Raw genomic sequence first — 21,736 nt, forward strand, 5'->3', positions numbered from 1 at the left:
TGTACCTCAAACCAGGCTGAAGGTTGACTAACATGCAACGACGCGTCCACCGCAGCTGAAAGATGCAGATACAGATACAAATGATGAGTAAGATGAAGGCTCTGGTTGCTAATGACTTTCACCTGTCGAGCGCTAGCTTTGTTTGTTTGCTGCAGCCAACCGCGCCTTCCCCGGCCACGCGACTTCACACCAACTGCCAACTTCGTGCTACGATATCATTTCTACTATCACGGCTATCCTTAGTAGCTCATCCTACCTCGTCACATATATTGGCGGTACCTTCAAAATGTCGACTTCTGAAGAGGTCGTGATCGCACGTCCCACCAACAACGTTGCTCGTGAAGTGCGCGTCATCCGCGCTCAGTACCCACAGGAATGTCTGAAGCAACCCATGCAGCTCTTTGGTCCAGCTTCGATCGTTGAACCACGAAAGTCTCCACGCACATACCAAAACACGGGTTTTCAGACCCTTCCGCCACCAAATGGCCAGATCTATAAGCTAATCCACGGTCGCGAACCTTCACAAACCGACTGTGTGCGCAACATGGGTACTGCTGCTATTGGACGCTACGCAGATGACCCTCGCTCGAACCCCTATGAGTTATTGTACGGTACAGCATACCCCGCTCCACCGACAGCTCAAAGAGATATACACGCGGATTCAGGGTTCCAAACAGCGAGCTGCGACGCGATCAAGAAGGCGCTGGCCAGGGCGAAGGTCAAAGCATCCATGACAGCCAACAAGTACCGTGAGGCTGCTGCTCGTGCAGGCTATGCCATATGCGCGGAGTCTAAAGACGAGATGATTATACATTCGGAGCAATATCCTATGACCGTGCAACTCGACGCTGAAGGCAACTTGTTAGCCGGCACTGTCGAGCGTCGCTGTCTCCCGAACATCTATGGCGCATCGTCAAAACCTACACCACTAGCACCGGGGTTCATGCGCAAGACATTAATACCTCCTAGCAGACGTGCATCGAACTCTGTGCAACACGAGAGTCAGGATGCACTGACTGAAGAAGCGTCATACCCTTCGCCATCACAATCACCTACCATAATCCCCCGAATTGTCGAGGATCAGCTTCCTACACCGCTGGAAAGGATATCAGCGCTAATACCATCTTCAACAGAGGGAGCGTCGGACTTGAACTCAACGCTCGATAATGAGTACGGTAGCGTTGGTTCTGACTTGAACGAATTCGTCGTATATGACGCTAGAGCTGCTGCTAGGTCACCAGCACCTGTGCCTATCGCAACATCTGCGTTGTCCGGGAAACGGGGACTGAGTGAGCAGCTCCACACTGACACTCCTTCTAAGAGATCCAAAATCTCCACGCCAGAGAACCTGCGGAAGACTTCCATGTCCACCACGCCTTTGGTAGATTCGCCTCCTTGTCGACCACACCAGAATCGCAATGCGCTTGTCACATCACCAAGTTCAGATCCTAGAACTTCTTCACAATCATTGCACCGAGCTCGCTCGCAAACTGGCGATGTTGGCCAAGGACGCACTTGGACTGTTGCTCAGCCAACTACTGCGAGAGACACCCGTCCCATTGCGCCCGGCTCGGAGGACGGAAATAAACAGAAATTAGGACCTTCCCGTCGAACCTCATCAATTTCGTCTGCAAGCAACATTAGAGATGAGGCGTCTCGAGGGGTAACTGGCTCACTCCATGTGCACGACGCACGTCGCCATCGCGATACTGTACCCACACAGTCAAGAACGTCACCCTCGGTCAGAAACGAGTCTAGGCTATCCGTGACAACTGCAGTGCCTTTTTCCAGCAATGCTCAGCCGCCACCAGGATCATCAAACGATGTGACTTCTCCAACACGAAACTCCTCCGCGGCGTCCCGGAAGCGATCTCGTAGTTGTGCGCACTCTCGCAGCGGCAATGTTGGGTCAGACGCCAATAGAGTCATATCTGGCTCAAATGCACAGAAACATAGCGGAGCCGCCGAAGGAGCGGGTCCAACAAGAAAGCCTGATGCCTTCCTAGACCCTACGAGAGCGCCACAAACAGATAGCCAGCAGTCGATAGCCAGCAAAGATATCAATATCAGCCGAACAGCGTCCGGTGGCATCAAGAAGTCTGCGTCCCGTGTTTCGCGGATCTCCAGACAACCATTCGCACCGTATGTACCTCCTGCAATGCGCGCCAGAGCTCAGCAAGCCAGCAATGAAGGCAAAGTCCGAAAACAAAGCCGCGGGACTTGATCTCGCAAGAATAAATTTACAAATTTTGAGACCTGGACTGAGTTTTACTGAGCTTATGGAGGGAACACAAAGTGAGACTGGACGCCACTTCGATTAAAGGGACAAAGAAACTGCGAGAGAAAAACGCGTTGTGCAGAGGAAAACGCAACAATGGGAACATTGCGCTCGGTTGGTCGCAAAAGGGTCGCCAGGTGCAACAAAGAATGGCAGCATCGCCGCTCTCTTTCAGGCACCACCGTTCAAGATTAGCTCGATCTTTATGCTCACTCACCAATCCGCACGCAATAATTCTGCCTAGCATAGAATCATGCTAAAATACGAGAACATTCGGTACTTCGATTTTAGGGCGAGGAAGCCAGGGTCAAGTACTTTGGAAAGGCCGAGCATTTCCGATTATGATTCAGACTCCACTGGCGATCTCGAAGAACCATTGGATGTGCCACCACAAATACCAAGCGAAGTACATTTTGTAGCTGTGGCGCAGCTTACACCAGACGAGTGCATAAAGTTGATCAACGAGTTTTTGGAGCAAAATACATAAAGGATCGATGTCTTCCGTACCGACAACAGATGTATTCAGCTAGTCCCTGGATCAAACCTAGAGACATCGAAAGGTCCCTCAGTTTTGCTTGGAATGATCTAGTTGAATTCAACTTCCTCACAAATGCTGTACTGTAGTTGGATGCATTGCTTTCACCTTTTCGACTTGGTAACCTTGCTGAAGATGCGAACGATCTGAGGCCAAGTCTGGAGCAAGCCGTGCGCGAACTGCATGCGACAGGATTCCGTCACATGTACGTACTGGAGAACCTTAGAGTATAGAGGAATAATCTGTTGCTAAGCAATTCTTCGACCAAATAGCTGCTACTCAGTCCTCCAATTTGAGGCGCAGACAGCTTCTAGAGCATACGAATACTGACATCACAACTTTCGATGATGTGCTCCAGTCGCCCGAAAATATCAGATATCGCCGAGACCTTGGCAGGGAGTATGGCCAGAGAGATGATGTGGTTGATGGCATGCGCCGGACCTACAGTACAATTGTCTGCACCATTCCAGTTGGTCCTTCGAAGGAGGATCGAATTTACCAACCCCCAGAACAGCCAAAGATACAGTACGGAAGCGGTCCATTCCAATCGTATGCTCTGCCGGGCCCTCCAGAGACCTTCAATCACGCTTCCATCAGTGCTACCAGAATCAGTAGCCAGGGCTACGCTGGCATCCAACTTAGCGAAAAGCAAACACCCTTGAGCGAAGGTTACTGGCACAACATGCGCCAAGAGATGTCCAAAGTGATCACCGCACAGAGGCAGGACGATACTGGTATCACCAAGCTAAAGAAGAACACACAAAGTATGAATAGAGACTGGGGTGAGTTTTATGACCCTGTCTAAACATTACCAGCGTAGTAATTGTCCACAGGACTTCTACTGCCCATTGGTGCATGCTAGGAACAACGCCTCTCTCGCTGGTCCAGACGTTCTTATCCTCTGCGAGAGCACAATATGACATGGACTCGTCTTTGGAAAGAGCTTCCGCCAGCGCCTGGCTGGCTGGATCCATAATTGTGAATATGGTGTTGGATACAGGACACCAAATGTGCAGCTGTACGCAACCACCAATGCGCAGCCCACTGAACAAAGACAAGTGGGTTGTTGCAGAAATAGCCATCATGTGATATCTTTAGAAAATCCCAGAAGAACGCCACATGCTGAGTACTCGTAGAATAGCGTAGAATAAATACTTCACTACGTAAGCAAGCTAAGTTCCTCTGCCAAGACACCCAACCCGCTCTTCTACTCGGCGAAGCTCGGAACGTGTTTTCCTGTGAACTGATCAGTCTTTAAATTTGCATGTGTATCCTTCATCAGCAAAAGCTTTGCCTTAATTCGCCGGAATTTGGAAATACAGGGATGGCTGCCACGAAGCAAGGGTACGAAGCTGAAGCGAAAATAGAAGTGGTAATTGGAACGAGCAACGACATGGTGAGAATTGCGCATTTTTCATTCTGCAAATCCGAGTCCTAAGCGGTCATCCCTAAAGAATGACACTATGCAAAGCTTAACGACGAAAAGCCTCATGGCAGATTCCCAAGAGGTTAGAATAGTGATTCTGTCCCAGCACGGAGGATTCTCTGGGGAGGGACTTTACTAACTGTCAGCCCGTACCCTCACTGCATCCTTCTCTCAGAGGTTCCGCGCCTTTCCCCTTCTGGCTAGCGCCCACAGCACCCTCCGTGTAGATAAACTGTGACTACGTGGCTGAAGTCACATGATATTCTATTGTAGAAGGCACTGCCCGAGAGCAAGTGCACTTACCTCTGAGCGGAGAGCTCCTGTACAACGACATCACCGAACAGCAACACAGATAGCAATACAATCATTGACCACAGCCTCTGACCCGACACTGCTCACGCAGTAACATAAACCCCACGCAGGAAGTAACAACACATCGCGATTCTGGTCACCTTCTCCCCATTGACACTAATCTCCAGTTATGTTATGCTTCTTCTCTCGCCATCTCCCATAACACCTGTAATCGTCACATTGACACCTTCCCCAGTCTGGCCATTCGCGCCACCAATGATAGGCCACCGCTCATCATCAGCATCTCATGGTGTCGGACTGGGTATGGGGGTGTTGTAGTCTAAAATCCACTGGCAATTGCTGTCGACCTATCACCAGAAATAGGCGATTCGAAGTTCGTTGAATCTACCTCCATATATAGTGATTGACCCTCCTATCTCCTTCTTGCAGCAACGGAAGAGATGATATGTGGGTACTCTGCACTGCACTGCTTGAACCCCTTTCCGCATCCTCCGCGCAGTCCGGTGCGGTACCCTCACATCGACAGTCCTCATACAGAGCAACTCCTTGCGTAATCATACAACAAGCGCCCTGATGTCCAGACTTACACCCATACTTCAACGACCAGCCCTCAGCTTCAACAGCCATACATCCACCTCTGCATTTGCCTCCACCTCTGCATTTGCCTCCACCTCTGCATTTGCCTCCACCTCTGCATTTGCCTCCACCTCTGCATTTGCCTCCACCTCTGCATTTGCCAGAACTCTTATGGCCTCGCCAAGTGCATACCGGTTGCGCTGCATTGCTAGGACAGCAGAAGACCGAGTATCCGTTGCCGTTGCAACGGGTATGGTCCTACATCATCTCGTCGCGTGCGCCGCCTGCTCGTGGGACAGTAGAGAAGCCCGAAGGGCAAGGTGAGCCGCAGTTCGACTATCGGAATGTTTTCCTTGGTTGTCATGTCATCGATACTGTGGGCTGTGAGCTCTGGTGGGATGGCATTGGCCCAGATTGAAGGTAGAACTGCCGTGCAGGCAAGGGAGATTAGGAGATGCATGGCTGATGACGCTCAGTAAGTGTCGCTGAACCAAGTGGTGGCATTGTATGGAAGGGACATTCTAGTTGAAGGAAGCAGCCCACTTGCTGATAATATCACAGAAAACTTTGATTGACAGTGAAGGGTGCGCATCCGCACGTTGCAGTGTTCTGGTCCTTTAGTTTTGCGCGATGAGTCAAGGAACATTGAGCTGAATCTAGCAATCTGTGACCGTTGGGTTGCAGGTCAATAGCGTCGAGTGTCTTTTGCAAGATTTGCGTGCAAAGTCTCGGTTGTAAAGCTTCCTATGTCTTCGCATGGTGGCTGCGAGAGTAAATCGAGCGAGTAGGTTGATGAGATCAATCGTACATGTGCAGCGGTAGCAGCCGTATCAATCGTGCATGACCGCTGGACTAGTTCGACAAGGCGGATGATACGTTCCGCGTATGGCTCTTGTTGCTGACTGAGCATACGTGCCTCCATTGCTACCACCTTGATGTCCAATGTTCTGGGCGTAGTTGCGGACGTAGTGACCTTGTTGACCGCAGCCATGGCACTCGCCACGGTTGCCGCCACCACTTCCACCACCCTGAGCCCTACCTTTTTTGGGGCAAACATCTTTCTTGTGGCCTATTTGACCGCATCCATAGCATTTAAGACCTTGTGAGCCACCTGCATTTGATGGTGTTTGTTGACCCTGCGGTTGATCTGACTGAGCTTGTGGAATATTGTGCAGCGGTACAACATTTTGCTGCCAATGTGGAATGTTCAGCGGTACCGGCTGTCCTTGTTGAGCCAATGCATGTTGTAAACTGTGCTGTTGGGTATTGAAAGTGTAGTCGTTGGGTGCGCGGTGTCCGCCTCCGTGACCATTTTGACCACCACCTTCGTTGCCCTGCGGTCCTCTTTGCTGGCGGCCTGCAGGGTGACCATTGTTCACAGCGCGATAGGCCTTGGACCTCGGATCACTATGCTTGTACACGCAGTTGGCGTTTTGACAGAATCCACCATTCTTCTTCTCGTACTGGCACGGGATGTTGGGTCGATTATCAGGTCTCTGTTCAGCAGCAGCAGTGCTGCGGTTGTTGCCATTAGATGCTGCACCAGCCATGATAGCGCGTCCGAAGGATTGTTGCGCGGTCCGTAGGGTTATGGCATCAATAATTGCAGCATTGGCATTGTACTTGGCGGGCCTAGGGTTGATGTGTAGAAACTTGCAGCTTTGTCTTGTGCAATGTTTACCATTGGCGTCGTCATGTTGGCAAGTAACTTCTTTTTGGGGTGGTTGTTTTGTACCTTGTGCAGTAGGTTGAACATTCTGCGCTCCTTGTGTAACCTGTTGAAAGTGGTTCGCATTTTCGAAGCCCGACTGCGCGTGGGATGGCCCCGATGCTGATGGTACGCCAGGTAGTGCAGGGAGCAAATTCGATCCAGCTGGGTAGTGCAGATGAAGGCGGTAGCATCTCTGGTTCTTACACTTCTTTTTGCTCCTGTTGTCACAGTATTTTCTAGGATATGTGTGATTCACGACTTTTCCATCCGGTGCACAAAAAACCTTTGCCGAGATGTCAACGTTGGCAGTTGCTCCAGCATTCACAAGGCTCTGAGCATTAACAAGATTCTGGATCTGTGACAGTGCATTGACAGGGGCGGAATCCAGTTGCACCAAGTCAGCATTACTATTGGTGTCCGTGTGCTGTGAAACAGGAGCGGAAGGTTGTGCCTGGGTAGGCTGCAGACCGATGATCTGCTTGAGGAGGTTTCCTGCATGCGCCGGTAGGGCTGCCTGTCCCTGTTGTACAGCATTACCAGCTGGTTGTTGAACTACGGGTGGGTTGCCTCTGTTTGGTATATCTTTACTCTGGGTTGCGGCGACTTGCTTAGGTGCAACTACCAATGCGAATGAGACTGACGGACAGCCTACAAATTGCGCCTTCCTATTAGAAACAATCTGCAAGGCAGCACATATCGCGTCTACATCTGGCTTCGACCAGATCAAAGGCTCCTCGTACACAAAGTTTATCATCGCTGTCTGCAAGGAGCGCATCTTGTCCAGGTCCCAGCCTGTGGCCAGTACAGCCGAGAAGGTGAAGCCATAGTGGTTTAACACCCGCAAAAGACAGTGGGCCTCTCGCATGCAGAAAGCGAACTTGTAAAACTTGCCGAGGTTAGTCCGTAGCTCTTCTGCTCCTGCTGTAGTTCGATTGATCTCCGTTGCCGTATCCCAGAGAGTGCGTAGTCTGTAGTAACAAGCTTCAGCATCCGGCATCTGAAGGTCACATAAGTGTGGTGGAGGGCCACCATTCTCTGCGTCGATCAGCTGGTTGATGATGATTTTATAAGCTTCGCCATAGGTCTGCAGCTTGGAGCAAGCCATTCTATCCTGATGCTGTAGTTCGGTGCATGCATTAGCTTTCTGTTGTGGCATGGATCGAGCAGTCGTCAGAGCTGATTCTTCGGACGGCCCCCACTTTGGTTGCTCCTGGCACCCATCACCATGCGTAGATGTTGAGGGGATGACGACACTTTCGTCAGTTGCGTTGTGCGATTCGGTGGGCTGTGAATGAGTCTCCTCGGTATTGCTTGTTGTAGGGCGTTGTTCAATCAATGTCTTGGGTTGTTCATCGTTGAGAGCGTAAACATGTGCAGCTGTATCTCTGATATTTGCAGAGTGGTGCTGAAGCTGTTGCATGTTGTCAGTGTGAGCGTTTGGGGCCGGATCCAGTTCTTGTCGCAAACTATCGGCTTGATCGTTGTGTTCTCGATGTCTGGCTCCTTCTTCCGCCGCCTGGGCCAAACGACTGTTGAGCTGCACCCTCATAACAGTGTCCTGATCGTTCCGAGTTGGGACGTCGTTGTAACTGGGTGAGTCTGGGGGAGAAGGATAAGGCTCGGGCGGACTCAGCCAAGCTAGAAGGTCGCTAACCTGGGCCTCAAGCTGTCGTTGTGTGTTGTTTCTGGCTTGTGTATGTTGAAGTTTGGTACCGAGTTCTTTGAGCTCAACCAGTGATAGGTTGAGGTTGCGGAGAACTGTACGCAGCCGAGGGTAGCCTTTGAGATGAGGGTGGAGTTTGAGAAGACTTTCGCGGTCGAAAAAGCCAAAGATTGAGTCCGTCATATTCTGCTTAGCTTGCGCAAGGTCAGCGTTAGGGGTTCCATCATTGCTGGCCAGGATTCCCTCTTTAGATCTCAGATCAGCCCAGGCAATATATGCAGCGTCCAGCTGCTTGATGTTGTCACTGTAAGCGCTTTCATCAGCGCTCTTGATTTGGCGCAGTATAATTGTGAGGTCGAATTGGTCAATTTCCTTTGCCAGCTTGGAGGGCCGAGAAAGACCTTGCCATTTACAACACTGTTCGGTTCTTCGTAAGCACATGCGTACGACCAGCTGCAAGGTATTAGTACGCATCCAAGAACTGACGAGGTGACAACCTACATCAATGGCTTTACTTTCTCGATCGTTTCGTACTTTCTTACAAGCTCGTTCATTAGAGGCACTCTGAGTCTGTTCTGAAGCAGGCTGTGGCTGCGTGTTGGATGATGCATCTGGCTGGGTTCATATCAGCTACGTTCAGAGTGCAAGTCGTTGTCATTCAGGCTTACTGAGTCTGATAGACTGGTCTCACGAGGTCTTTTCCTGCTTCCCGTATCGCTATCAGGCAGGTTTGTTTCTGAGGTCGATTTCGTGTCAGGGCTGACGGAAGTAACTTCCCCATTAGCAGCGCCAGCAACTCTTGGAGAGGGCAGTGCACCCGGTCCAGCCGGCTTTATGACCACACCTTTAGCATTCATAATGGCTTTTACGGAGAGCAGACACCGGTGCATCAGCATAGAAATAACGCGGCTGTTATTCTCGACTCAGCGGGCGGTGTGTATGGAGTGAAAAGGAAAGTGGATGAAACTTGTGCGGGAAGCCATCGGTTCTACTTGCGTTTGTGAAACTGTTGCTGTGAAGTTTTCTGTGTGATTCTCGAAGCGGATAGATCCGAGCACAGGCGTGCTAAAGGTATATGGGAGGCGTGTTCGGACAAAGGGGTGCTCTGAAAGCATAGAGGAGCGGCCTGGCGTTGTCTGGTTCTGGAGCAATGAGCGCTTGCTCGTTGTTTGGGCTGGACAATGTCTTTGGCTTGTGACATGAGCACTGTGATGAGCCAACTAAATCCGGCGGGGCTGAGACGAACATGAACTAACAAAATAATCAGCAGACAAATCGCGCAGTTCGTGAACAGTGTAATACAATGTGAGGGGTGCTGGAAAGGCGTACAAGACTTGATGATGCATAGGTGTTGCGACAACGCTACAGCGCGTTGTTTGATCAAACAAAGGGACGACAGTCATCGAGACCAGCCACTTGGCCGATCCATTATATGCCAACGATCATGTGAGTATTGATGCGATGGAAAAGTCGACATGCTGAGAATAGAAAGATTGATAAGGTATCATGGTGAGCTGTGTAGGTACCTGAACACATGCAAAACAGTTGACCCATAGCAGGTGATCCTTGACGCCTTGCTGTGCCCAAGAAGATTGATGAGTGTGTCCGCGAGGTTGCTGAGGAACTGTATGTAGCAGTCTAGATATACGAAGAAGGTATCTTTTGGACGCGGAAGCAGGAGGATCGAAGTAGAACGCAGAAATTGTAACTCGAGGGCTCCGTACGCCGACTTTACACAGTCTCGACGTAGTTGCTGCGGGTTGGTTAAATTGAGACTAGGCATGCAGTGTAATGGGTGACTTACCTAGGGAAGATGCCTTCCCTGTCGCCCACTCTCCCAGTCCACCAATCTGTCTCGTTGTCTGTCCTCTTCAGGATGGTAATGACCTCGCCCTTCTTGAAGCCCAAGTCGCCAGGCTGGTCTGGGTCGAACGTGAATTTCGCGATTGCCTGGTCAGCGCCCAAGCTTGCCCTCTTTTGGCCGAAGACTGGCTTCGGTGCTGAAGGTCGTCCGGGCGCGCGGTCGCTGTAGGAATAGTCGTCGCCGAAAGTAGATGCGCGGCTGCGGCTGGTCATGGTGTCGAATGTCTCGTTGGGGTTGGCACGTGTGGAGAAGGAGCGGTTGATACCACCACCGGTGTTTGGCTGTCGATCGTACACGTCGTCTGCCCATGTTGATGAGCGCTGTGAACGGTCGCGGTACTCGTAGTCGCCGTTGCCAGCCTGACTGCCCTGACCCAGCGACCCTGTGCGGTCTCTCCTAACACCCTCACCCATAGCGGACCCGCTTCGGCCCTGCCAGACAACGTTGTCGTGCGAATCATCGTAGACGGGGATGTCATTGTACATCCTTTCGTCCGCTGCCGCAGCGCCACCTACACCAGAAAAGACTCTCGAGTTGAGCACACGCAAAAGTGGCTCAGCAGCCGGTGGTGGAGGAACCTGGCCACTTAACAGCTCTCGCGCAGTCCATCTCCGCCCATAGAGCTTCTCGTTTGCGTCTCTCCTCTCGATCAGGCCACTGCCTTCCAAACTGACACCAGCGAACAGTCCCTTTGTCTTGCTGTAGCTGAAGACACCCGCTACGCCCTTCAAACTCGCGACTCCGGCTGCTTCCGCATTCCTACCGACAGGACCGGCCGCGATTGAAACATTGCCGCCCAGTGTTAGCGACCCGGCCTGGGCAAATGTGCGCACTGCTGATGCATCGTTCAGAATGAAAACGAAGTCAGTCAACTCGAAGCCAATCTGTCCGCCGAAGCCGCCGCCGATTGTTCCAATGGCCGAGGGCGCCGACCAGGATCCGTCTGCGAGGCGCGCCACGACAACGCCGGAACCGAAACGCGCTGTACCAAGGAAACCAGCTTTGAAGACTGTGAGGATGGCGAGGCCCTATATCGCGCTAACGTCAGTACATGGTGTACATTGAGCCTCGAGCTTGGGCATGCCTGGGCGGACTGGGCGCATTGCGGGGAGCTCGGAAGCTTCAAGAAGAGAGTAACACACCTTTGCATTCGCAAGGACAGACGGCGGAATGATCTTGTCCGGTCCAAAAGCTTGTCGCGGGTCGACGAACGATGCCAGGATCTTGCCCGTTTTCCTGCACTCGCCTGCAGAGCAGACCTGTCAGCGACGTCACAGTGCGGCCATCCTCACCACTTCTGAGACTGGCCAATCACGATAAGAGACAGGGACTCACTCCTCATCGACGAGGGCAGCGGATTGTTGAGACTGAAGCCCATCTTGAAACCTCGAGTGTCTGCGGAAATGTGTTTGCCGGGAAAGAAGGGCTGACAGCGGTCGTCTGTTAAGCAGTGGAGAACGAGGTGTGATGACAGAATGGTGTGGCTGAGTAGTCCGAACGCGCGCCCCGCCAGCCGCTAAAGTCCGCTCGTCACCTGCATCACCTAAACGCGTTGCCAAGCCTTGGGCCTTTACATCTTGGCCGCCGCATGGATGGATAAGGCAAGGTTGCGCAGCTCGATGCTGAACGAGAGGCAGCGTACAACGACTGTGGCGATGAAGTCGTTCAGGTAGGTTCGTAGTTCGACAGCTCACGTTCAGGGATGCTGGCACGGGCGCAGGGCTAGAGACGCTCAAAGGCCACTCAGGGTTGACCAAGATCTACCGCTGTGTACAGGAACGCGGTAGCTCAAGGTCAAGATTCTGGTCGCTTGTTTGTGCTAGAGTTGGCCTTTTGATATTTCCCAGTCTCGTCTAGTGTACCTGTGCATGTTAGTCCACGTTGTGTTGTCACGGTTCAGGGTGCTCCTGCCTGTCGTACCTCACCTGCCATGAGAGTGACTGCCATGTCACACTAGCGTTGTTTACAGCTACCCACATATATATACCGTTCGTAGTTTCACCCAATACAACCTCGGTACAATCTTCAACCTCTTCCCTTTGCGTACAGTTCACTGAACTCCAACATGTGTTGTACGCCAGATATCGCGCTAGCTTGTTACGCCAATATTTGTTATTAGGATCTCCATCTCGTTGCAGTCACCAGACTCTGACTTTGCACTAGATCCGCAAGGGCTTGGCTGCGAAAAGGAAGGTCAACGAGAAAGCAGTTGAGTGGGTCGCAAGCCTTCTGAGCAGCAGACATGCGCGCATCTCTATCGAGGGATTCCAATCTGGAGAGTATGCGACAAACACAGGCATCCCCATAGCCCTCTACTATTGCGCATCCTTTACCTCTTCTACAACGCACACTTGATTGACCAATGCAATCAAGAGACAGGCGCCATGTCAGCAGGGTACATTAATGACGTTGTTATCCTTGCATACGGCAACGGTACAGAGAAGACATGTGAGATACTAGGCAACGCGCTCGAGAAAGCACAAAGTTAGGTCAGCACCCACGCTTCCATCTTCGCTCCAGATAAGTTCCAAGTAACCCTGTTTACAAGGTCATGTGAACAAATTGAAACAAGCGCACCCATCCAAACCAACCGGGGTAAGGTGAAACCTGGGACGACCTGCAAATACCTCAGGCTGACCATGGACACCAAGCTGGAGTGGATGGCACATATAGAGGAGACAGGACATTAAACATGTTGAACAGCCTCGGAAGTTCAACCTGGGACGTTGGGTCTAGTGAACATGCGAGGGTTCTATGAGGGCACTGCGATGCAGCCTGAACGATCAGAAGACAGGTTTTCCTGCCTGGTCGCCATTTGCCGTGGTACAAGTAGGTGTGGAGCAAGAAGAGCGTAAAGTGTCAGTAGAAGTTTATGTTCTCTAATAGGCATTCATTATTGAAAGAACGCCTGCTTGTAAGTTATGCTGATCAACTGTTGTCGACGCTATGGATAGCTTCTAAGACTGATGATTGAGAAGATACACTATTTATCTTACAATTTGACAAAGACTTTAGTGCATGAAGCAGTATAATGGAGTCCCAGGTGCAGAAATTAGCCCAAATTTACGATCCGTGCTGATTCTTTATTCAGAACTTTGCACTCGGCGCCAACGTAGTCACGGTGAGCTTAAAAGAGATTTCATCCAATGCTGTTCTGGGAATCGTGATTACACCCCTACACGATTCCACCGCAGCAAAAAGAACCAGCAACATGATATGTATTCCCTGACGCTCTTTTTTTTTTGCTCCTCTCATGGCTCGCTAATCTTTCCTTCTATTACAAGAACACTCTTTCCATTACTTACATGATAACGTCTGTGACCCAACGTAGGGTTGATGCCTCTACCTTATCCTCCACGCTACTTCTGGCTAGGAAGTTCGTAGCAGGGCGACGCGCTCTGCAGTTCGGGTGGTTGTGTGAAGGTCTCATGCACTGTATGATACCCTGACTGCTTTTGGGCGTGAGCCTTGTCATAGTAAGAGACAGCAGGTAACGGCGCCGAAGACAATGCGTCCTTGCTTCTCTGACGTTTTCTTAAGTAGTACAACAGTCCCGCGATGATGACTGCGCCCGCGACTACGAGTCCAACTGTCAAGCCGATGATAGTACCTTTCCCGACCCCCCTACCATGCGTCTCTGCTGCCATACTTGGAGCCGCTGTAGCTTCGGTCTTCGTCTCTGTCGTTGTCGATGACGGACCCTTTGAGGATGTTTCTGGCGATGAGGAAGGCGTAGATGACGTGGCTGTGGTTGAAAATTCTGCTGATGACGATAATGTTGCCGAATTACTTGCATTGTCATCTCGTGTGAGATACCAGCTGGTGCTCCAGAAGCCCTCGCCGTTCTGCTCCTCGGTCGTCCCCTGGGCATTGACGATTCTGAAGACGAATGGGTTCGTGAGGTTTGTCTCTTCGGCGTGGACCTCCCACTGGTACCATTCGGTTGCTAAGTTAGCTAGAGGCCTCGTTAGTAGAGTTTGCGAGAACCAGAGCATGCTGCTGCACTCACTGACAAGCTGCACTGAGTTCGCAACTTTCCCCCTTTGGTAGAAGTATAGATTGATATTTTCGTACGTTTTTGACCACGAGATGTTGATGCTGGAGCCTTCGCGGAAAGTAAGGGGGTATGTCCGCGGGAAGATGAAAGAGCCGTTGACTGAGTCCCTGGGGTGTCGTCCAGACGCGTCCTTCATCTCTTGGCAGGACATGAGGTGTAAGCAGTGTCGAACTCAGGATCCCTAACTCAGCAAAGAGGGCCCTCATATTCTCTTTGATGTTATTGTACAAACGCTGGTAATCCGGGAGGGGGATAGGGGAACAAGTCAAGGAAGAATACTCTGCGAGTATGCCTCAGGTTTCATACATGTTACATTGCCTGAATCCTTTGCTGTGCCGCATCGGATAATGTACACATTGGGCTATTTGGACCGAGAATCCGGTAGACTGGGTAAGCAGTAGAGGTGTGACGGTTTATGGAGTATGGAGGTCATGTGTGCCACGTGTGTTGGTGCTCTTGCTCTTTCCAACAAGCACCTCCTGCTCTTGACTGCACAAGATACATACGTCATGTAAACAGACCCCGCTGGGGGTCGAGTGAGAGACAGAACAGAACAACAGAACAACAGAATATACTGATTTTACTGCTTCGCGCGGTTACCCCTGACTTACTGCCCTGCGCGGTTACACCTTCACTTATTGCATTTACTGCAACAAGAGGAAGGCAGGATGTAAAGCAGGACGTGAAGCAGGCCAACAATGTTCTTCAGGGAAACTGCTCTCCAGTAACTCTTCTTCAAAAGCACCTATTTGATAGTCCTCCATTGCCGATACCGCGACACATCTTTGATGTTATAGTAACATGGATGACCACGACCATGTCTGCGATTTTTGCTTTCATTGGCTCCAGCCAATCACCACTCTCGTCTGCCGCCGCCAAGAGCTTTGCCGCCATCACTTCATAAATCCTTGTGTTGCTATGTCGCTGCCATCTTATGGTTAGATAAGGCTGTTGGCCATCTGTTATTGCTTGATAACGAAGAGGAGGTTTGGAGAGTAGCGTGATATATAGCACGCTCGCAGCGTACTTGATTTTCTGCGTGTAGCGCAATCGAAACGCTAGGAACGTGTGTGTTCAAGTATAAAGTATTTTGTTGATTGCATAATAGACAAAGGAGCTGATGCTAAGAAGGACTATCTACGCTAAGTGCTGAACGGGTAATTGACCCCGGTGGGAACCACCTAACAACCCGGTGTACCAGGATGACAGATTGGCTGGATCGAAGCATATGGCCGAGCACGCCCCTCTGCTGTGCCGCAATTTGATCGCTTAAATCACGGCCAGTCCTAGACACCGACGAGGCCGACTCCAAATAAAGTTGGATCAGGTCTTCTCCATCTTCGAGGTCCGACGTGCTCCATTTGAGTGGCTGAAAATGGCTACAGGAAGGTCCTGGGTGGACTTCCGGCGCAAAAATCGTACCGTATTTACCGCCTTAATCATCTGCTTTCTCTTCTTTCATCTATGTCGGAGGTCGACAATCAGTACCAACATACCAAGCCAGCACCGAAGCACACTCTACTGTCCCCAGAATCTCATTGCGAAGGAAGTACTAGTCGTCCTTCGGACAGGCGCAACCGAGGTACTCGAAAAGTTGCCGGTCCATCTCGATACGACATTACGTTGCATACCGAATTATGCTATCTATTCCGATTATGAAGAAGATATCGAGGGGAGCCATATCCATGACGTTTTCGACGAGCTTAGCCAAGATCTCAAAGAGTCAGTGCCGGATTTCGAACTGTACCATCGGCTCAAGATGAAGGGTCGAGATGGCCTTTCCATTGACGGCACTGAACATGATGGAAGTGGCCCGTCGGGCTTGCTAGACAACCCTGGATGGAAGCTCGACAAGTTTAAATTCTTGCCCATGATCGATAAAGCTCTCCGCCACAGTCCCCAAGCGAAGTGGTTCGTCTTTGTCGAGCTGGACACGTACCTGATGTGGGGCAATCTGCTAGACTATTTGTCTAAGTTCGATGCTGAGATACCGCATTATATTGGCAAGTAGATGTACATCGGCGAGGTGCTGTTTGCTCATGGTGGTTCAGGGTTCGCTCTATCGGCGCCGGCGGTGAGAAGAGTGACAGAGCATTGGAGGGCTCACATGGTCGAGTATAATCAGTATACGATCGAGCAATGGGCTGGAGACATGGTCCTGGGAAAAGCCTTGAAAGACGTCCTAATACCACTGCTGTGGGCTTTTCCTCACTTCCAAGGTGATCCAGTGTCAACGCTCGATCACAACATCACGAAGATCAACAGGCAACCGTGGTGCTATCCCGTTATTACCTACCACCACATGCCCGAAGACGAAATCCGATCGTTGTGGGAGTTTGAACAAGAGTGGCAGCGTATGCATCCAAGAGACGTTCCCTTGCGGCATGCCAATGTATTCAAAGGATACATACACCCTTACCTGAGTAAGGAGAGAACGGAATGGGACAATTACTCCGTAAATCCTGAGTTTAGTAAACATGCCTTGAAGGACGGGGAGGCGCACACCTCTTTCGAAGCTTGCAGGTCGGCATGCGAAAGCAATGCCATGTGCCTGCAATTCTCGTACCGTACTTCTATGTGTTTGGTCTCGAGTGAAGTACGCTTGGGTCGAAGGGCGACATTGCAGTGTTCGGAGTATTCTACTGCCGCTTCAAAATGTGACAAGACGGAAGAAAGGGGTTTGGGTATGGGAGAGGGAAGCCTGGATGCGGTCCGCTCTGGTTGGATGGTAGACAGGTTAGCAAAGTACGTGAGTGCCATGGATCAAACTTGCAACGACCATATGGGTTGGATCATCTAGAGAACAGGCAGCTCGAATAAAAGTTTTTCGATTACTACCACAAACGACAACGACAATACGAAACCGTCTTTATATCCACAATTCGAACTTTTAGCATACGCAAAATATTTGCGAATATTGGTGTACACTGTAGTACAAAATCGGGTAAGATACACCGCTTCCTAGCCGGGTAAAACACAGAAGAAAGACCGTCAAAAACACTGCACAGTGTCTACTAGTGATTGGGTAGAGAGCAGACGCGCGTTGGGCTAGAGAGCTAGAGAGCTAACTTAGAGGGGGCAGAGAAGCGGAGCAGGAGGTCAAGGCACAACATTGGAAAGTGGAGCAGCAGTGCCGGGAAGTGGGGCCTGGTAGGATTACAGGGTTGTAACGCAGTTAGGTAGGCAAACACAGGCAATGGACGATCACTTACACGCATAGAGATGTGAAATTTCCTAGACTTCAGACAAGAAGAAGTAAGACGTGAGCCACATGCGAAACGCCCGCCCCAATGAACCTCTGGGCCTTTGCACACAATTACTCAACATCACAAAAACCTGCTGCAATGCACAATATATAGAATTAACCACTAGCCTCTATCCCACACGTGTGCTAATTGTGTTCTGTCACCCACAGCGCTTGCAGTGCCTTTTGCCCTGCTTGTCTATACCTGTTCGTGCCTTATGTCCATGCGCTTCCCCCTTCTACCTGCGCGCCAACGTCTGATTGACAATCAATTCCGGTACTACGTGGATTAGGTCACATGATAACCTATTGTAGAAGGCACTGCACGAGAGCAAGCGCACTTACCTCTGAGCTGAGAGATTCTGTACATGTCAGAGTTCAGTGAAGAACTGTACGCAAAGGGAAGAATTTGAAGATTGTACTGGGGTTGTATTGGGTGAAGCTACGAACAGTATATATAGGTGAGTAGCTGTAAACAACGCTAGTGACGTGGCAGTCACTCTCATGGAGGTGAGGTACAACAGGCAGGAGCACCCTGAACCGTGACAGTACAACAACACCACCGAACAACAACACAGATAGCAATACAATCATTGACCACAGCCTCCAACCGAAACTGCTCATGCAGTTACAAATCCTCTAACAATTCCTTTGGTAGGTCTCCAGCAGCTTTGTTGGACACTTCAAGCTAGATCACTCGGGCTGCCAGCAACTTCTGTGAGTGCAGTATCATCTCAGTGCCTTTCTGAGCTGATCAAGCATCTCAATAATAGGAGAAGGTGAGGAGCGCGTTGATTGAGCCTCTACTTCAGTAGCGTTACTGGGTGTTTTCGGGCTGCATTGGGTGGTTCTTGGTAGAGGTGGTGTTGGCGGGCGAGGCTTGACTTCAAGCTTCGACAGCATCACCAGTGGGTCATTACGCACCAAGCCAGTTGCTCTGAAGCTTGATTGAATTTTTGCCTTTGAGAACGCTGGCTCAAAAACCCTTGCAAAAGAAGCTCCAGCAGATAGTCGACGATCACATTTGATTGCTCTATCCCAAATAAGACACCGCCCTATTCAGCTTGACCTCAGCCGCTGCTTTAACAGCTGTTTCGTGTCATCTTCTCCGCCCGCCACCAGCTGTGTGCGCAGTGCCCGCACGACCTCTACACACGCCTGCTCGGAGTTCCCTATGCATAGCGCAGGTACCCAGAAGATAAACCACTTCGACCACTCTCCTCCACCATATACGCAAACTGTAGATACCAGCCGTTTGCCCCTTCCCCCAAGCCCACAATACACATCCTCTGGCACTTTTGTTCTATGAGCTGGCGCTGCCGCAGCACAGTAAGCTTATCGCCTTATCCGACAAAGTATGGATTTCTCGCGAACGGAATGTGGTAGGTGGTGAAGCAATGGGTATGAGAGCTGGCACGCAAAATGTGTGCGGAGAAGCCTTATTTTCACCCTTTCAGTAGCTCTGGCAGGTCCGCTTTGGTACTGGTACACTAAACTAGCTCACTACCAAGTGATTTTATGTGATTGGCCATCACTCCAAGTACTATGGTGACCTTCACCAAAGCCTGATTTAGCGTCTCCACATGCCTCCGTTGAAGCCTACTACATAAATCCCAATGTCCCAATTACCGGCATATTAGTGTAGCTCACGGTATGGTGGCTCATTTTTGATGACATTTTAGTGAACATTCACTCTGTCGACATGCTAATTCACTAGTGTTTCTCCATAGGAATTTACCCGGCGACTCTTTGGGAGTTCAATTGGGTACCAAACTTGGGGCAGTGCACACATTTTGACGGTCACCGATATGCCTCTCGTCTTTGGTACGCGCGACTGTCGCTTTACCGTTGTTGCGGTATCAGACTGCTGCAATATACGTCGCGCATGAGCCTCAATACACACGTTTGTAACGGGTCATGTTTAGCACGTTTCAAGCCGTGTATATATCGTCGCCTCCTAGCTAGACATCAATACAGCGCAGTATTCCATCGACCCGATAGTCCTACGATATCGTTTACCGTAGCTATCAGTATTCTACAGTGGCCGTTGCCGCTACAACCGTGCTTTTCCATCATCCAATCTACCTGCCAAAAACAGTCGTAGGCTCTACATCTATAGGCTTCAAAAATCCGCAAGCATGTTCGCGAGATAGTGTTTGAATCGGAAGTAGAGTGTCTTTACATGGTTTTATTCAGCGATTTAGATGGGGTTGGACAATTCTGGATTACGTTTTGGCAGAGTTTGCCCGTCGGTCACTTGTATTCACCGGTCCGAGTATGCATTCAAGACAGTTTCTACACAGCATGCTGAATTGGCATACACGATAGTAAAAATTTCGCGAGGCATGTCGAGGCGGAAATGACAACATATGGTGCAAAGCAGTGCTCCATAAGCCCCTTCTTTCGATCTCGGTATGCTGAAGCCGTGATTATAGACACTGTGAATGCAATTCAATGGTGAATGGCCAACCTTGCGTCCGCGTATCAGTCGTCTCCTTCCTCTTGCGGACATGGAACGACCGTTTCTGGGTACATGTCGCGAGATTTTGTTTAGTACCACCCGCTATTACCACCCGCTTCAGATTAGGATTTCAAGCTCAGAAGCATTGCTCTTGTACGTTCATGATTATGGTACCTTCCTACACAACTCTCCTAGAAGACGAGGAGAAGCTCATATTGACGCCCTCTTCCGACGACGGAACTGCATCGGGCTCTACATATACTGTAACTGCGTGAGCAGTGTCGGTCGGAGGCTGTGGTAAATGGTTATATTGCTATCTATTTACTAGCGGCCCACTGCTCTGATTATCCAGCTCATTCGGTTAGTTCGGTTTGCTTCCCAACACTCTCACAGCTATTCCTTCTACTATTTAGTCTCGATCGATTCCCGATATAGCTCTTCAGATCAATCAGCTCAACCATCTCAACCCTTCCATACTATCTGTGTCGTTGTTCAGTGGTGCTCTTGTACAGGAGCTCTCGGTTCAGAGGTAAGTGCACTTGCCTTCGGGCAGTGCCTTCTACAATAGGATATCATGTGACTTAAGCCACGTAGTTACACTAGAGCTATCAGTGCTTTCGATGGGCCGTACTACGGCACTTTTGACTCTACGGTGACTACGGTACAGCCAATCAACGAGCCGTACGGTGCCGTAGGCCATGTTATGGTCGTAATACATTACTAGGTAACGAGGGCTTTGAAGCGTTCGGCGTGATGCCAGACATGCCGGTGGGCATGGGTGTGTCCCAGGGAATCTTCAGCGCACGGTTGGACGCAGAGGTGGTTCGTTGAGTGGATTAGGGAAGCTGAGCAATATCATATTCGGTATCGCGGTGATGGCGGGGGAGATTATCTGTACGGGTTTCAACTGGGAAGATGCTACTTTTACGATTGTTTCGCAAGGCGACTATAGAACGATCACGCTCAGTTTGCTTGAGCGACATGTTTCGTTGACGCTCAGAATAAGTCAAGGATCGATGTGATTAAGGTGGTGTACAATTTGTAGCTAGTACTTCAATGCATAATGAGAGGGCTTAGTCGAGAGATTAGAATTCTCATTGTCAAGATGGTTAATGAAAGCAATGATCATGTGTGGCTAATCAGAATCGTTTTTTATCCTAAGATTCACTCTTAAACTTCCCGAAGTAATGTCAACATTCTCAACTCTGTGTGGTTGACTATGGTTCCCTTTCAAGCAAAGATAACAGAATGCAATCAATTCACTTCAACCTACTAGTGCTTCAGCACCGAACATTTATTGACTGGATACCGTACTGTTCCACTACGTAGTCTAATTACTGACTCCTGTTGCAAAAGGGTCCAGGTTATCGAGACATATTATAGTAGAACCGGATTGTCTTGACGGTATCTATTTAGGTACGACTCACGGATTCCATTGTTGGCCATTCCACCACTTGTGCTCGACAGCATTTCCTGTGCCCTTATCGAAAAGATCAATGCGATTCGGTCCCCAAGACACTGCCGAAATCGGAGAGGTTGCAATGCCTCCAAGAGACTCCCATCCGCCCCATTGTTGGCCATTCCACCATTTGTGCCAAACAGCATTATC

The 21,736-nt window shown here is 50.2% G+C and overlaps 6 protein-coding genes across 6 annotated transcripts; 2 read left to right on the forward strand and 4 right to left on the reverse strand.

Annotated features, from left to right (window-relative positions):
* Positions 1-286: 286 nt before the first annotated feature.
* BU25DRAFT_461941 (uncharacterized protein) lies at positions 287-3,618 on the forward strand (the record flags this gene model as incomplete). The annotated part of the gene is made up of 2 exons (XM_033710488.1): positions 287-1,381; positions 3,172-3,618. 2 exons carry the CDS (start codon positions 287-289, stop codon positions 3,616-3,618), a joined length of 1,542 nt encoding a protein of 513 aa, XP_033557755.1.
* A 2,339-nt stretch (positions 3,619-5,957) lies between these two features.
* BU25DRAFT_424816 (uncharacterized protein) lies at positions 5,958-9,358 on the reverse strand (the record flags this gene model as incomplete). Its single annotated transcript, XM_033708306.1, has 3 exons — positions 5,958-8,954; positions 9,003-9,116; positions 9,170-9,358. The coding sequence occupies 3 exons, from the start codon at positions 9,356-9,358 to the stop codon at positions 5,958-5,960; spliced, it is 3,300 nt and encodes a 1,099-aa protein (XP_033557756.1).
* A 481-nt stretch (positions 9,359-9,839) lies between these two features.
* On the reverse strand, positions 9,840-11,752 carry BU25DRAFT_414309 (DUF500-domain-containing protein). The gene is made up of 4 exons (XM_033707247.1): positions 11,701-11,752; positions 11,508-11,611; positions 10,306-11,393; positions 9,840-10,254 (listed from the first exon to the last, which is right to left on the reverse strand). Exons 1-4 carry the CDS (start codon positions 11,741-11,743, stop codon positions 10,233-10,235), a joined length of 1,257 nt encoding a protein of 418 aa, XP_033557757.1. The 5' UTR covers positions 11,744-11,752; the 3' UTR covers positions 9,840-10,232.
* Positions 11,753-13,989: 2,237 nt separating this feature from the next.
* On the reverse strand, positions 13,990-14,573 carry BU25DRAFT_461944 (uncharacterized protein; the record flags this gene model as incomplete). Its single annotated transcript, XM_033710489.1, has 3 exons — positions 13,990-14,128; positions 14,182-14,320; positions 14,375-14,573. The coding sequence occupies 3 exons, from the start codon at positions 14,571-14,573 to the stop codon at positions 13,990-13,992; spliced, it is 477 nt and encodes a 158-aa protein (XP_033557758.1).
* A 1,224-nt stretch (positions 14,574-15,797) lies between these two features.
* Positions 15,798-17,222, forward strand: BU25DRAFT_434127 (glycosyltransferase family 31 protein; the record flags this gene model as incomplete). The annotated part of the gene is made up of 2 exons (XM_033708840.1): positions 15,798-16,429; positions 16,505-17,222. The coding sequence occupies 2 exons, from the start codon at positions 15,798-15,800 to the stop codon at positions 17,220-17,222; spliced, it is 1,350 nt and encodes a 449-aa protein (XP_033557759.1).
* Positions 17,223-18,395: 1,173 nt separating this feature from the next.
* Positions 18,396-18,662, reverse strand: BU25DRAFT_349945 (uncharacterized protein; the record flags this gene model as incomplete). The annotated part of the gene is made up of 1 exon (XM_033703282.1): positions 18,396-18,662. A coding segment is annotated over one exon (267 nt), but the record flags the coding sequence as incomplete, so codon positions are not given.
* Between the last annotated feature and the right edge of the window lie 3,074 nt (positions 18,663-21,736).

This window comes from Macroventuria anomochaeta, assembly GCF_010093625.1.
Source record: "Macroventuria anomochaeta strain CBS 525.71 unplaced genomic scaffold BU25scaffold_36, whole genome shotgun sequence".
Lineage (NCBI taxonomy): Eukaryota > Fungi > Ascomycota > Dothideomycetes > Pleosporales > Didymellaceae > Macroventuria > Macroventuria anomochaeta.

Bases quoted from the DNA above. Each gene is read 5' to 3' on its own strand.
- BU25DRAFT_414309 (XM_033707247.1), bottom strand. From the start codon at position 11,743: ATGGGCTTCAGTCTCAACAATCCGCTGCCCTCGTCGATGAGGA. The intron at 11,612-11,700 runs GTGAGTCCCTGT...TCTGCTCTGCAG, and splicing joins GCTGCCCTCGTCGATGAGGA to GCGAGTGCAGGAAAACGGGC. The intron at 10,255-10,305 runs GTAAGTCACCCA...ACCAACCCGCAG, and splicing joins AGGGAAGGCATCTTCCCTAG to CAACTACGTCGAGACTGTGT.